The 16734-nt window shown below is 41.8% G+C and overlaps 1 protein-coding gene across 1 annotated transcript in view; it reads right to left on the reverse strand.

Annotated features, from left to right (window-relative positions):
• The window catches only part of GPR158 (G protein-coupled receptor 158), a 321268-nt gene that overhangs the window by 26263 nt on the left and 278271 nt on the right, over positions 1-16734 (reverse strand). Inside the window, exon 7 of the mRNA XM_032775690.2 lies at positions 12346-12584. Within this exon, the coding sequence (XP_032631581.1) occupies positions 12346-12584 (239 nt within the window). The remainder of the gene's footprint in view (positions 1-12345; positions 12585-16734) is intronic.

Here is a 16734-nt window from a genome sequence, read left to right on the forward strand (position 1 = left end):
TTTGGAAGCTAAGTGAACACAATTTTAAAACAGGAAAAAAATACTATGCCCTAGATTCTTCTTCTTCTTCTCCCTGCAGAGTCTCTTTCTGCTTTGCTGCACTTCACCTCTCACCTGGAGGGCTATGCTGTTTCATATTAAAAGTTCCTTTTCACAGACTGAAAGGGTTTTCAGACAATGCAAGGATCTGTAATCCATTTATATTTCTTCAGTTCTGAATTGTTTCCTAGATCATTCTGTCACCAGGGTTTTATCTACCCCTTTTAACTAAGCTATACTTATTTCAGTGTCATTTTAATCTTCAAAGCAAAACAATATGCATTCCTTTGCAATACACCATATGTGGCAACTATTAATTACATGGGGCCAAATCCTCCCATCTTTACTGAGGCACAACTCCCACTGACTTCATTTGGAAGCAATGTGTGATCTGACTGCCTGAGCTGAAGCCTCTGAACACAGTCTCTCCCACTCCTATCCTCTCCCCCTCTCATTTTATCCCCTCCATTATTTCACCTGCTTTTCCAGTCACTCAGTTCTTCTGCACTGACTCCTCTCCACACCCTGTCTTCATTACTGCATCTACACTCCCACCCACATTCTCTTTCTCCAGCCTCTCCCTCAATTTCATTCTGTGTGTGTGTGTGTGTGTACAAAAGATAAAGAGGGAAACAGAAAAAGAGAAAAGATAGAGAAAGCGAAGGAAGGAGGAAAGGTGAGAGAGGGATGACAGAGACTTTGAGCTCCTTACCACCAGCTTGACATACCACTAGATATTCAGTGACAGGGAAGCCCTCGGAACTCTTTCCTGTCCCCTCAGACAAACAGCAAAGGAGGTGGCCATGCAAATGGGAAGCACCCATGGGCAGCGGTGTCAAAAGTGTTAGAGGTAGGGGAAGTGGTCAGGGAAAGGGGAGCACCGGGTTGCCTCTCCAGCCCAGGCCACTGCCACTGAAAGTGTCCAAAGAAGAGGAGACCTGGAACACCTCCCGATCTCAGCCAACAGTGCTAGAGTGACCTCCTCTGAGTGGCAGGTATCTAGCTAAGCATCAGGTTTGGCAGCAGGAGCACAACCAGGCAAGTGTGTTGCTTTGATGAAGCCCAGCATAGGAACTGTGCCTGAGGCCTGGTCTACACATGCCACTTAAGTCCATGTAAGTTACGTCACTCAGGGGTGTGAAAAAATTACCACCCTAAGCAACGTAGCTTACATCGACCTAACACAGTGTCTACACTGCGCTATGTTGGCAGGAGCACCAACTTCGTTTCCGCCTCTTGGAGAGGTGGAGTACTGAAGATGACAAGAGAGTGCTCTGCAATTGACTTATCGCTTTTTCACCAGACCTGCAAAATTGACACTGGATAGATTGTAACAGCGCTGATTTAGTGTGCCAGTGTAGACAAGCCCTCTGAGACAACAGAATTTGATCTATGCCTCTTGTAGGTGCTAAGAAGGGGCAATATTGTTAGCAGGGAGCCTAATCCTGCACTGTTGAAGTCAATGGGAATTTTGCCATGATAATTTTGCTATGATAGGTGGAAAATTAGGGCTATAATAATAGCATATGTGCGCAAAATATCAATTTCTTGTTCATTTGCCTTAGTAAACCTATAGATAATTAAAGTAATCATGATGTAATTACAAAGCATTTGCCATGAAACACACATGTAGCTGTGTGATAAAGAATATTTATATGCTATAGTTGACTGGTAATTTGTAAATATACTATACTTATGCATTTTGACTTTTTGAGGTTTAATCATTTGTTAAAAATTTAGATTAAAAGCTGAAACAACAGTAATTTTAGAGGTTTTTTGCGGCTAAATCCCATTTTAGGTTTTTTTTAATTAAAAATTTCAGCGGTTTTCAAGTATTACACAAAAGTTTATAAGAGGCATAGAGAAGAACATAGTTAATTGAATTGCTTCATATTCCTAAACAATCTTTGTTACAGGAAAAGCTCATAGTGCTGCCTATAGTTAAAACAGATTGACACATTGCATGATAAGATCCTGTTTTCAGCAGCTTATAACTTTGCCAATTTTTAACTGTTTAGACTGAAATTTCCCATGCAGGTTGTCTGCCTCTGGCTAAATCTTTTTGGAATGTTTCAGCTAAAACAGTGCAGCTATTTCTGAAAACATGATGAAGAAAAAATAGGTTGTTTTGTCCATTTAAAAAAAATTCTTAGAACCATTTTGTTGAGCTCTAGCACCTGTATACTAAAGCACAATCTTAAAATTGGGCAGGGTCACTTTGGTGTCAGTAATGTGGTTTTTGCTGTCCCTGGGAAAAATTACCCTTCAAGACCCCTCCCCCCCCCGCACCACCACCCAAAAAAATCTCACTTTGCAGATGCTCAGTAGAGATTTATTAGATCTTGGTGGCAAAATTCTTCATAGATTCCAGCTGACCAAGTATGCCCCAGCCCAGGCTACTGGAGCTGAGCAAGACTTTCCCTTTAATTGCTCTTCCCAGCAGCCAGAGGCCACTGCAGCACTAGGCACGAGTACTGAGAGCCAGGAGGTTCTCCCAATGCTCCCCTTATATCCACTGAGTGAGGAGAAGAAGAAATCCAGAGTCATCCCTTGGGTACGATGAATTGGGGCGACCACTCCAGGCCCCATGCTTTGGGGGGCCCCACGGGCCGGTGTGATTGGCTGGCGCGGTCAGTCCCAGAAGTGACAGGTTGGTCCCAGAAGTGACGCATTTGTCACTTCTGCCCCGGGCCCCGCACTCCCCTAGGGATGGCCCTGGAGAAATCAACCACATTGGAATGCACACAAGTGAAGACTGGGGTTCTGGGCAGCAGGAGAGGGGATTGCAGAAGCCAGAAGGGTAGGGAGGAGCAGAGAGGGTGGGTGACCAGGAACCAGGATAGGAGGGTGGATAGCTTAATTAGGTTATCAATGAGCTCCTGATGGAGACATATTGCCTCTTATTATTATTCTTATCTTCATATCAAGATAGTTTTCTATCGTGCTTTAATATTGTCTCTTTGAGAAACTGCCAGCTCTGCTGAACTCTTTTTCCCCTTATATTTTCTTCCCACGGGACCTTACCTACCAGTTCTCTGAGTTGTTGAAGTCTGCTTTTTTGAAGTACATTGTCTTTAGTTTGCTTCTCTCATTCCTTCCTTTCCTTAAAATCATGAGATCAATAATTTTACAATCACTGTCACCTAAATTGACTTCCATGTTTAGATTTATAACCCGTTCCTCCCTGTTAGTCAGAATCAAGTCTAAAATGGCTGTTTACTTAGTTTCTTCCTCCACCATCTGAAACAAAAAGTTGATTGCAAACCACAATACATTCTGAAAACTTGTTGGAAATTTTGTGTTTTGCCATATTACTTTTCCAACAGATGTCTGGGTGATTACAGTCCGCCATTATCATCAGCTCTCGTGTTTTGGACATTGTTGTTGGTTTTTTTTCTACAAATGCCTCATCCACCTCTTTCTCTTTATCTGACGGTCTACAGTAGATTCCTACCATGACATCACTCCTGTTTTTCCCCTTGTATCTTCTTCAACCAGAGACTTTCAATTGGTTTGCCTCTCACCTCCTTCTGAACCTCAGAACAAATACATATATTCTTTATGCATTATGCAACACTGCCTCTCTTTCCCCCCTTCTGTCCTTTCTGAACAACCTATACCTCTCTATACCACAGAGGATAACCACCTACTATTGCTACCATTTACTCCATTAGCTCAAGGTATGTTTGTGCTGTGGGTCTAAAATGCCAAAGCAGGCTGATTACCCAGCTGGGGCTCAATATGGTTCCATGTGATGGAATTCCAGTTTTTTCAGATTTTTCTTTAAAAATATAGGAAATTATATCTACTAATTACATTAAAAGAACATTAAGGTTATACAGTCAAGCACTCCAAAGTTAAGAAATGCCAGAATTAAGGTTGCCTGTGCATTCTTTTTAAGGTAATATAGCATACAGTGAGAGGGAGTTCTTTAGGCACCACAAACACAAGTAGCTTCTTTGTTATTTTTGTGGTTGTGGCTGCTCAGTGGCCATTATAACATTTTTATTTGCATGTCAGCTGACAGCCAGCATTGAAAATATGAGTCACTGATTGGTCAACAGTTCACAACCATAAGAGAACAGCTCAGGAAAATTGCTCGTCAATCAAGTGTGTGTGTGGGGGAATATTTGCTTGGGTTTAATCCACAAATATTTGCCTTCCGTTTCTGATTTTAATTCACATAGATAATATTTGTCAGTGTTATACATATTGTGTGAAACCCTGGCCCTGCTGAAATCAATGGTAAAACTCTGATTAACTTCAATAGGATCAAGATTTCATTATTTTTATTCGGGTCTGTATATCTTTCTCTCCTGCTTGAGGTTTTGGCTATTAAACTTATTATGTTGCTGTTAGTCCAGTCAGTGACAAGTTTTAAATCTTGTGCTGATATATATTTGGGTCAGAGAGGTCTCGAAGATGAAGTACCACAGTTTGATCTCTAATACTCTGAGCCCTTTGGTTTCATGTCATGTGTTTATTCCTGGCTACCAGAAATCTGTCTGTTGCCAGTTCGGGGACAGAAATGCAGCCCCTAAAAGAATACAGTCAAGTTATAAAATATAACGTTATTGGATGGTTTTTTTCCAAGCCCTCAGCAAGTCTCTCTCTAAAATCTCAGAACTGTCAGTGGTGCCACAGCTACCAGTGTTATAGATGCCACAAATCTGAAAGTGACAGTGTAGATAACGCAGGGGAAACAGCAAGCTACAAATAAGACAGTATGGAGACTCACCATTATCCAAGCTCACAGAAGATTCAGATATATTATATTTCTTAAATTTGAATAAAATTCCTTTTATAAGATGTTGATTTTTCTCCTCAATACATCTCAGACTGCAGATGGGGGAATCAGGAACTGTGATGTCCAGTCTTGGTCTAAGACCACACTGCTCTCACCATAAACATATTGCCAAATGTAACAGAAACTTAAACACAAAACATTCACTGTTGCTAAAGAGTATGGATAAATATCATGATTAGTATGGAAAATACTCCATAAATCCTAACTGCCATAATTTCTGTCAGCATAAAAACTTTATCTCATTATGGCTTTGTAGCAGAACCTTGTTAATTTTCACTTCAATATTCTGCAATCTGGATGATTCTCTCTCTGCCTTTCAGCAAAGATTTGACAGCAGAGTGCAATTATGAACTCTTACATTAGTAGGGTTTTATTTTACAAAATATACTACAGAACATTCACTAGTATTCTATTAAGCTTTATACTCAATTAAAATTAATTAAATCAACAAGATAAACTTTGTAAAGCAGCATCCTTGGTTTTCATTTTATTATTATTAATCACATATCTTCACATATGTGCTAATTTATAAAATGTAATAATTAACAATGGAACTCCCAGTCAATGGTGTGAATTAGTGAAGTTCCACACTACGTATTATTTCTCCTGCCAAGTCTCAGAAAGGAAGTATCCTGGTTTTGAAAACACATCCAGTTGGTCAAGAGCTTTTCAGATCTTTAGTTACCACACAAATCTTCCGGTGTGTGTAACTGCATTGCATCTGTACTCTTCTGGTATCTGTGATACTGATTCTAGGAATATCTGTACGAACATATTTGCACATGTAGTTTGGGTTAACAGGCAAAATGATAAAAACACAAGACATTTATACTTTTCCATTTTTGTTCAGGCTTATATTCCAGTTTTATCTTCATTCCTATCTGATGCATTTTGATAGCCATCAAGAAATCTAGATGTATATGCATCTTGAAATACATTCCTTGTCAATTTCTAACTCCAGGCAGAGGGAGTATTTGCCATTTGCACTGGTAATGACATTGGCTATTCACATTGTTCTGTGTGAATACTGTAATTCAGGCTGCTATTGTGGGTACAAAACCAGGAAAATAAAAATCTTTGTTTACCATTCTATAATAATTACCAGTAGAAGAGCAGCAGGAATGTTCTAATATACTATTGTACCTGATAAGCACTGAAATTATGGGACAAACTAGCTTAATATCTGACAACAACAAACATTTCACACTTTCCCCTCTTGTTATTGAACTTAAAAGAGAGGTGTCTGATGATGACTGAGTTTTATAAACATGGCATTACTGGAGAACTTCCTTTTACATCATCTGTCACACTTCATTATATTGCATAGGATAATGCAACATACTTCAGTAATATTTCCAACACACCATGGAACAGCAAACTAACCCACAGAAACCTTCCTATCTATGCTATGAAAAGAAGGATTCTGCATGGACTCCTCCTGAAGGTCAAAACAATAAACTGGACTTGTACACAGAGTGTTTCTGCCGACATGAACGGGCTGAAACTGTGGAAAAGCAGCATCATTTGCCCCATAACCTCAGCTATGCAGAACACAATGCCATCCACAGCCTCAGAAACAACTCTGACATTATAATCAAAAAGGCTGACAAAGGAGGTGATGTAGTCATCATGACTAGGTCGGAATATGAACAAGAGGCTGCTAGGCAACTCTCTGACACCACATTCTACAGGCCATTACCCCCTGATCCCACTGAGGGTTACCAAAAGAAACGACACCATCCATAGGCACCAACTTCTTTTGGTGCCAGTGGGTGCTTGACCCCTCTCTATCCCTGGTCCCGCCCTGACTCCACCTCTGCCCCACCCCCATTCCAACACCTTCTCCAAAGTCCCTGTCCCAGCTTCATCCTATCCCTGCCCCTATTCAACTCCCTCCCCATATCCCCGCCCCTGCCCCACCTCCTCCCCTGAGCGCGCCACATCCCACTCCTCTCTTCTCCCTCCCGGAGCTTGCTATAGCTGTTTGGTGGCGGCAAGCGCTGGGAGGTACACAGATGAGCGGGGACGCAACACCCAGAGGGGAGGAGGAAGAGGAGGAGGCGGAGGTGAGGCGGGGTAGGGAGCACTAATTTTTCCCTGTGGGTGCTCCAGCCTCTGGCCTATGACATCATCTGCTCAAAATACTCCCTGAAGCAGCACAGGAACAAATCTACACAGACACTCCCCTAAAGCCCCGACCAGGAGTATTCTATCGGCTACCCAAGATCCATAAACCTGGGAATCCTGGACACCCCATCATCTCAGGCATTGGCACCCTGACAGCAGGATTGTTTGGCTATGTGGACTCTCTCCTCAGGTCCTAAGCTACCAGCACTCCGAGCTATCTTCGAGACACCACTGACTTCCTGAGGAAACTACAACCATTGGTGATCTTCCAGAAAACAACATCCTGGCCACTATCGATGTAGAAGCTCTCTACATCAACATTCCACACAAGGATGGACTACAAGCCATCAGGAACAGCATCTCCAATAATGTTATGGCAAATCTGGTGGCTGAACTTTGTGACTTTGTCCTCACCCACAATTCTTTCAGATTTGGGGACAATTTATACATTCTAGTCAGTGGCACTGCTATGGGTACCTGCATGGCCCCACAGTATGCCAATATTTTTATGGTTGATTTAGAACAACGCTTCCTCAGCTCTCGTCCCCCAGCACCCTCACTCTACTTGCGCTACACTGAAGACATATTCATCATCTGGACCCATGACAAGGAGGCCTTTGAGGAATTCCACCAGGATTTCAACAATTTCCACCCCATCATCAGCCTCAGCTTGGACCAGTCCACACAAGAGATCCACTTCCTGGACACTGCAGTGCAAACAAACAGTGGGCACATAAACCTACTGACTGCTATACTTACCTACATGCTTCCATCTTTCATCCAGACCACATCACATGATCCACTGTCTACAGCCAAGCTCTAAGATACAACCGCATTTGCTCCGATCCCTCACACAGAGACAAACACCTACGGGATCTTTATCAAGCATTCTTAAAACTACAATACCCACCTGGCAAAGTGGAGAAACAGATTGACAGAGCCAGAAGGGTACCCAGAAGTCCCCTACCACAGGACAGATCCGACAAAGAAAGTAACAGCCCCCAATTAAAACCTCTTCAGTGCATCATCAAGGATCTACAGCCTATCCCGAAGGACGATCCCTCACTCTCATAGACCTTGGGAGACAGGCCAGTCCTCGCTTAAAGACAAGCCCCCAACCTGAAGCAAATACTCACCAGCAACTACATACCACACAACAAAAACACTAACCCAGGAACCAATCCCTGCAACAAACCTCATTGCCAACTCTAATGGAACATCTATTCAAGAGACACCATCCTAGGACTTAACCACCATCAGCCACACCATCAGGGACTCATTCACCTGCACATCTACCAATGTGATGTATGCCATCATATGCCAGCAACGCCCTTCTGCCATGAACATTGGCCAAACCGGACAGTCTTTATGCAAAAGAATAAATGGACACAAATCATACATCAAGAATTGTAACATTAAAAAAAGAGTAGGAGAACACTTCAATCTCCTTGGACACTCTATAGCAGACTTAAAAGTGGCAATTCTTCAATAAAAAAACTTCGAAAACAGACTCCAGTGAGAAGCTGCAGAACTGGAATTAATTTGCAAACTGGACACCATCAAATTAGGCCTGAATAAAGACTGGGAGTGGATGGGTCACTACAAAAAGTAATTTTCCCTCTGCTGATACTCACACCTTCTTGTCAACTGTTGGAAATGGGCCACCTTGATTCATTGGCTTCATTAGCACTACGAAAGTGATTTCCCTTCCCTTGGTATTCACTCCTTCTTGTCAATTGTTGAGAATAGGCCACTTCCACCTTAATTGAATTGGCTTGTTTGCATTGATTCCCCACTTGGTAAGATAACTCCCATCTTTTCATGTGCTGTAATATATACACGTGCCTATTGTATTTTTCACTCCATGCATCTGATGAAGTGGGTTTTAGCCTACATAAGCTTAGGCCCAAATAAATGTGTTAGTCTCTAAGGTGCCACAATGACTCCTCATTATTTTTGCTGATACAGACTAACATGGCTACCACTCTGAAACACTTCAGATAGTATTTTCAAAAGTAGTGATTTACCTGGTATATTATCAAATGTTCTACTGAGTGCCAATTTCTACCCACCAGCACAACATGGTCTGCAGGCCATTGGCTAGAATGTTAACAAAGAAATTAGGTATCTAAGGGCTGTCTCTGACTGACCCAGAGATCTCACACAAAGGAAAGAGGGGCAGAACAGAGGGAGTAGAGAGATGGGATGAGGTGGCCTTGGAACCATCTCATACCCACTTCAGGAATAGTCCCTGGTGAAGTGGGAGCCAGGAGCCTGGTCAGGTGCTGTCTCTCTTTAAACTGCTATGATGCCAGCCTTCTGTGTGCTACTATGGCACCAAACTAAAGCTTGCTAAAAGGAACCGCTCTTATAACCCATAGCCAGCTTCTATCTATCTCTTCTTCACTACTCCCTGGGAGACACAGAGAACACCTTCACCTCACCCATCAGCAGAAGATCTCTATTGTAAACCTGGGGGCGGAGGCATGAAGAGGATGGGTCAAGGGGATAAGGAGGTGAAACAACTGTCGGGACAATATTGGAGAATTTGATATAGTTTGGTGGAACCAGATCCTGTGGCTCACCAATACCACTGGAGAAATGACAGGATTAGGTATGAAAATATTAAAGGTAACTACATATTGGCAGATAGTCCTCTTTATAGATACACTGGACTTCAACATGGGAAACCTAGCACAACCTATTACAACAAATCAAAAACAAACATGCTGCCTTTCCCCATCAACCTGTGATAAAATCAGACAAAAGCCATTGCAGGTTGTCACTTCCTCTGTGCCTCAGTAATCTATCCCAAACCCTAGTAACACTCCTAATAAATAAATAAATGAAGCTGGCAGTTTCGACAAAAATTTAACATGTCATCACTTTGATAATCAACTGTGAACCTGCACTCTCCTAAATCAGCCCAGTTCACACAAGGGTGATCTATCCAGATCTGGTAGAACAGAAATAAAATGCTTGCATTAAGCTTCTCCATACTCTGTCAGTTTAAAGAGGATGTAGTAGATAGGACCTTCCTGGTTTCAAAGCTCTTATTTTCATGAGCACCAGATCACACTATTGTTGTAGTCAAAGTTACATATCTTTGAAAATGAAATAATATTCAAAATCTTTGGATTGTGTTTCACCTTTCAGTGCATTAAAAAAGTGTTATTTCTAGGGCTGTCAAGTGATTAAAAAAATTCGTGATTAAAATAATCAATCACAATTAATTGCACTGGAACAATAATAGAATACCATTTATTTAAATATTTTTGGATGTTTTCAAATATATAAAGTTCAATTATAATATAGAATACAAAGTGTACAGTGCTCATTTTATATTTATTTTTATTACCAATATTTGCACTGCAAAAAAACAAAAGAAATGGTATTTTTCAATTCACCTAATACAAGTACTGTAGTGCAATCTCTTTATCATCAAAGTTGAACTTACAAATGTAGAATTATGTACAACCCCCCCGCATTAAAAAATAAAACAATGTACAACTTTAGAGCCTACAAGTCCACTCAGTCCTACTTCGTGTTCAGTCAGTCACTCAGACAAACAAATTGGTTTACATTTGCAGGAGATAATGCTGCCCACTTCTTGTTCACAATGTCACTTGAAAGTGAGAACAGGCATTCTCATGGCACTTTTGTAGTTGGTGTCACAAGATATTTACATGCCAGATGCGTTAAAGATTCATATGACCCTTCATACTTCAACCACCTTTCCAGAAGACAGGCTTCCATGCTGATGATGGGTTCTGCTAGATAACAATCCAAAGCAGTGTGGACCGATGCTTGTTCATTTTCATCATCTGAGTCAGATGCCACCAGCAGAAGCTTGATTTTCTTTTTTGATGGTTCAGGTTCTGTAGTTTCCGCATTGGAGTATTGCTCTTTTAAGACTTCTGAAAGAATGCTCCACATCTCATCCTTCTTATATTTTGAAAGGCACTTCAGATTCTTAAACCTTGGGTTGAGTGCTGTAGCTATCTTTAGAAATCACACATTGGTACCCAGGGCCGGCTCTAGCAATTTTGCCGCCCCAAGCACGGCGGCACGCCACAGCGGGTGCTCTGCTGCTCGCCCGTCCGGTGGCTCCGGTGGATCTCCCGCAGGTATTTCTGCAGACGGTCAGCTGGTCCCGCAGCTCCAGTTGACCTGCTGCAGGCATTTCTGCGGAGGGTCCGATGGTCCTGTGGTTCTGGCGGAGCTGCCGCAGGCATGTCTGTGGGAGGTCCACCGGAGCCGCGGGACCAGCTGACCGTCCGCAGCCACGCCTGCGGCAGCTCCACCGGATCCACCTGCCGCCCTCCCAGCAACCGGCAGAGCGCCCCCCGTGGCGTGCCGCCCCAAGCACGCGCTTGGCGCACTGTGGCCTGGAGCTGGCCCTGTTGGTACCTTCTTTGCATTTTGTCAAATCTGCAGTGAAAATGTTCTTAAAAGGAACATGTGCTGAGTCATCATCCGAGACTGGTATAATATGAAATTTATGGCAGAAGGCAGCTAAAATAGAGTCGGAGACATACAATTCTTCCCCAAGGAGTTCAGTCACAAATTTAATTAATGCATTATTTTTTTTAACGAGCATCATCAGCATGCATATCCTCTGGAATGGTAACTGAAGCATGAACGGAAATACGAATATTTAGCATATTCGGCATGTAAATATCTTGGAATGCTGGCTACAAAAGTCCTATGCGAACATCTGCTCTCGTTTTCTGGTGACACTGTAAACAAGACGTGGGCAGCACTATCTTCCGTAAATGTAAACAAACTCGTTTGTCCCAGCAATTGGCTGAATAAGAAGTAAGACTGAGTGGACTTGGAGGTACTTAAGTTTTGCATTGTTTTGTTTTTGAGTGAAGTTATGTAACAAAAGAAAATCTACATTTGTAAGTTGCACTTTCACGATAAAAAGATTGCACTATAGTACTTGTATGAGGTGAATTGAAAAATACTGTTTTTTTATCATTTTTACAGTGCAAATATTTGTAATAAAAATACTAATATAAAGTAAGCACTGTTCACTTTGTATTGTGTTTTAATTGAAATCAATACATTTGAAAATGTAGAAAAACATCCAAAAATATTTAATAAATTTCAATTGGTATTCTATTGTTTAACAGTGCGATTAAAACTGTGATTAATTGCAATTAATTTTTTAATCGTGATTAATTTTTTTTAGTTGATCGCGTGAGTTAACTGGAATTAATTGACATCCCTAGTTATTTCATTTTCCTATATGCTTTTCAGGTGAAGCTCGAAGGTCTGACAAAGGCTTTGAGAGGTTTTGTTTTGTTTTTTTGTAAAGGAAACAAGCTTTACTTAAAAATTAAGAGACAAGCCAAAAACCAACATACCAATAGCCATCATGTAATCCCAGCGGTCTAGGAGGCACATATTGAAGATCAGGTGGTCTGATGTTTGCCCCTGGCCAATGACTGAAATATTTCTCTCCAAGTTTTGGCAGACTGCAGAAGTCCAGCCAATCAGGAACCAAAAGACTATCAGAAGAATTACAGCCAGCATCCTCATCACTCGACCACCTGTCATGTATGGAATACGTTGAGCAGTTTGGGACAGGAATACCTTCAAAACTCTGTAAAACCAAAGAACATTTGAAGCATCATTACTTTCACATTTATTATATTTAAATTGAACTGATTGCTTATTAGAGACTGCCAGGCAACAAGAATGAGTGAATTTGACCAGTAATTTTTAAAACAAACTTTGTGTCCAAATCCCCTAATTAGCCTTCAATTTTTTTCTACAAATGAAGAACAAAAATACACAAAGTCTTCTGTCTTGAGTCTCATCATATGAACAACCCTTGATGTTCACCAATACAACTTTACTTCAAGATTAGCATCTACATTTACTTTTACAGGAGAGAGAATAAATGTAACTGGCATTTCCTAACAAAGAATAGAATAGAGTCAATTAAGGCAGAAAAGTGCTAGAGCTTAAATCACAGTTTGACTATAAATACAAGCTTAACACTGCACATTAGGTGAACTTGGAGATCTCAGTAAGTTCAACATTATTCAGCTGTTCTCTTCCCAACAGCTACACCATACGGAGGCATACTTCTTAATCTTTCCTTGTTTTATAGATGTGATATTCAGTTCTCCCTTTTGAGATACAAAATATTTTATGTTTGATGCAGATTCCAAACCACTTCAGACAGAAGGAGAGACAGGATCAGGACAGATAACAATTTTCACAGGAGTGAGTCACACACAAATTCCCTGTATCTTTAGCAACCAAAAACTAATCTTGCATTCTCATTTTTAGAAGGAGCTTGCTACAGTTCCTGGACCCTTAAAAATTTAGTCTGACCAAGAGATTTCCTGCCCTGCGGGGTTAATGCCACTGAACAACACAGAGTTCCTCGGGGAGGAAAAATAACCACCCTTTTTTTGCATAACTTGGGGAATGTGAAGGCTACAAATTAGACCATAATTCAAGAAAAAATGTATAGCATGAAGGATATGAAGCTTTGAGAATTATGGAAGCATGACTTATAAATAATTTGAGAATTATACTAGCAAATTTCCTTTTCTATCTCTTTTGACTCTTCAAAGTCAATTTTTTAGATAATATTGAAAGCCAACATGTTAACCTGTTTTGGTTGTGATGAGTCAAGACATGTCAAATTTCTTCCAACACCAGCTCAATGACTGTTATCCATTAAATACTTTCCCAATGGAATTTGTGGAAGCTGTATTGTGTGATCACTTAAAACTAGATTGGACAGATCCCTGGAGACATTCTGTATACTGTTATTCTGGAAGGTATTAATGGCTACTGTCAAGTTGGTCTTTGATCTATAGACAATCACAGACCTCATTAAAGCTGATAGGTGTGCTAACCATCCTTCCTTTAGGTTAAATGGAAAGAGCAATTAGCCCTTTTATAGAGTAAAACAGCTAAAGACAGTTGAAGCTACTGTTCAAGGCAACTGGCAGATGGTGAAGTCTGAGCAGAGATAAGCCATGTGTTCTGAAGGGTTTCACCTGGACTGGTTGCAAACACAGGGATAAGGGACTCACTGGTTGAGTGTTGTGTGAGAGTATGTCTACACTACGAGCAAGGGATGTGATTCCCCTGCTTGTGCACACATACTTGTGCTAGCTCTCATGGAGCTAGCACGAGTATAAATAGCAGTGTAGCCACGGTAGCATGGGTAGCCGCCAATGAAACCCCCGGTTTCAGGCACGTACATACTTGGCTAAGCTGTGTCTCTGCTGCAGTTACCTGCGCTACTACAGCTACCTGCTATTTATACTCACACTAGCTCAATGAGTATACATAGCCTGAGAGGCTGAGAGCTGGCAGAAAGGCAGCACACAGCCAGAGAAGCAGGGATGAAAGTAGCTCTGAGAGGCAGTAAAGGGACAGAGCTCATTGGGGCACAGGACTGGCTGGAGAGGCAGGTCTGGAAACTGTGAGCAAGAAAATTCCCAGCTGTTTGATTCCTGGTGTGTTCAGGGAAACAGGACTTCATGTACATTCCCTGTAAACAAAATACCTGACTTGTATAATCAACTTCTCCCCCTAAAGGGAACAACTTGGCAAGCCCCCAAATATTAACTGCATGGATCCAAAGAGGCAACAGCATGAACAGTCCTGCAGTGGCAGCTGAATGTATAAAATGACCTATCTGAGCAACTCTTTTTAATTTCTAATTTCTATGATTGTATGGTCTTTCTGAGTCATCCTGTCAAACAGCTCCCTTATACAAAACCTACATTTACACACATTAAAAGATGAGAAAAAGGTTAAGAAGTTGGCAGAGTGTATTGCTGATCAGACTTCCCTATGGGAGGCAAAGTTTGCTGGCTATTTTCAATGGAGAAACACAGTATATCGGGCTAGCTACTCAGCACGTTTAAATCAGTATAATTCCAATGAAGGCAATGGAACTATGTCAATTTACATCAGCTGAAGACCAGACACGCGTTTTCTACTTACTGGATCTTTTTTTAAAGTAAAGTTTTAAAAGGTCGCATCTATCAGAGAAGTCCAAGAAATGTAGATTGAGGAGATTCAGGCTCAGGCTCTGCTATTTTCAGTACAGCTGAGCTTGCCATCACTTTTTGCATGACACAGCAGAGATGACACAAAAATGTTGCTCTAGAAAAGAGCATAACCCTGAATATATGGAGAAACCCCACTGCTCTGCCAGTGCACGATATTAGCATTCCTGGACAACAGCTCAATCTACTACCGAAAAAACTTTTCAAAATCTTCTTCTCACAATTCTACTTGTGCAAGAGCATCGCAAATGCCAAAAGAAATACAGGATACACCAGAATTTCTAGAACATTCTTATAGTGTTTCTTACCATGATGTCAGCAGAACTGTTGGAAAAACATGGAGAACTGGCACATCAGTGATCCATCAACAATTTACATCTATCATCCACAATAACAATAAAAAAATTAAAAACTTAAATTATGTCCCTCTTCTGGATATCCTACTTTGTCTTCTCTGTGTCTCTCCTTCAGACAGACTCTTTGGGCCAAGACGTCAGCAGTTAACAAATAAAAGTAGTTGCTGTAACCTGAAGTAAAGCGTGCACTGGAGATGTCTGCACGCTTCAAACAGAGAACAGAAGGCACAACCAGCTGGTACATGGAATAGATGCAGTGTCTAGAGACTATAATGAGTAATGGGTCAGCATTTTAATTTTGTCTGTAAATTGGTTACCGCTACCCCTGCATTGCTATTTAGGATCCAGTGCTGCCTTTGCTGAGTGGGTGTGGGTTAAGGGAATGAAAGGGAAGAGATGCTCTTGGGGCAGTGGAGCTCCAGTGGGCTAATTTGCTCAACATTGCCTTGAATATTCTACCTAGCTGTTGCACGGGCCCATTAGGAGTAGGGGAACAGGCCTCCCATCTGTCCCCCCAGTCCAGACGTTAGGGACCAGATCACTGGCAGGCAGACCTAGTGGCTCAGAGCTGGAGCCAAGCCAAGGGTCAGAACGGAAGTTAGGAATTGAGCTGTGGGACAGTTGCCAGAAAATGGTCCCGACTCAGAGCTGGGACTGGTAGCTAATGGTCAGGAGCAGAGCATAGGGGCACAAACCAGAGAAAAAGCAAGGATCAGGCATAAGGTGGGAGCGGGGCAGGAATTGAGGGCAAGGGCAGGAGCAAGGGATGAACCAGGAACAGGACGGGAGCAGAGCAGGAAGCGCGAACAGGAGTCAGATGCAGACTGCAGGAAACAAGCAAGAGTGGGGTCTGATGCAGCAGCAATAGAAAATCCATATGGTTGCTCAGACAGCCGACCCCAGTCATTTCCTGGCTCAAGTAGTGGGTGCAAACCAATCACCTTGGGCACCTTGGGCACTCCAACAGACTTCCTGTGGGCCTGACGTTGGTAAGCTGCTGCTTCGTCTCTCTCACTTGGAGGCGATAAGGGAGCATCAGAGATCTAAGCCGCTCACTGACCCAAGTTTAGACTCGCTGAAACAGAAGACCCGCACACTCAGATCCTTAGAGCAGTATAGTGACTCCAGCCAAGGAAGGATTTGGGCCAAAATGAATTACTGATCAAACAGACTAAAGAACTGAATGATGGGGGATTCAATTATGTGTTTCCTAACAAATCATATTGGCTTTTAAATAGACGTTGTTTCCATCATTCCTTACCTTAAAGAGGACTTCTATTATAAGAAACCAGCCCAGCCCAAACTAGTCAGATAAAATGTGACTCAGAGGAAAGAGAGAAATGCTATTAAGGAG

This window comes from Chelonoidis abingdonii, chromosome 2 (genome assembly GCF_003597395.2).
Source record: "Chelonoidis abingdonii isolate Lonesome George chromosome 2, CheloAbing_2.0, whole genome shotgun sequence".
Lineage (NCBI taxonomy): Eukaryota > Metazoa > Chordata > Testudines > Testudinidae > Chelonoidis > Chelonoidis abingdonii.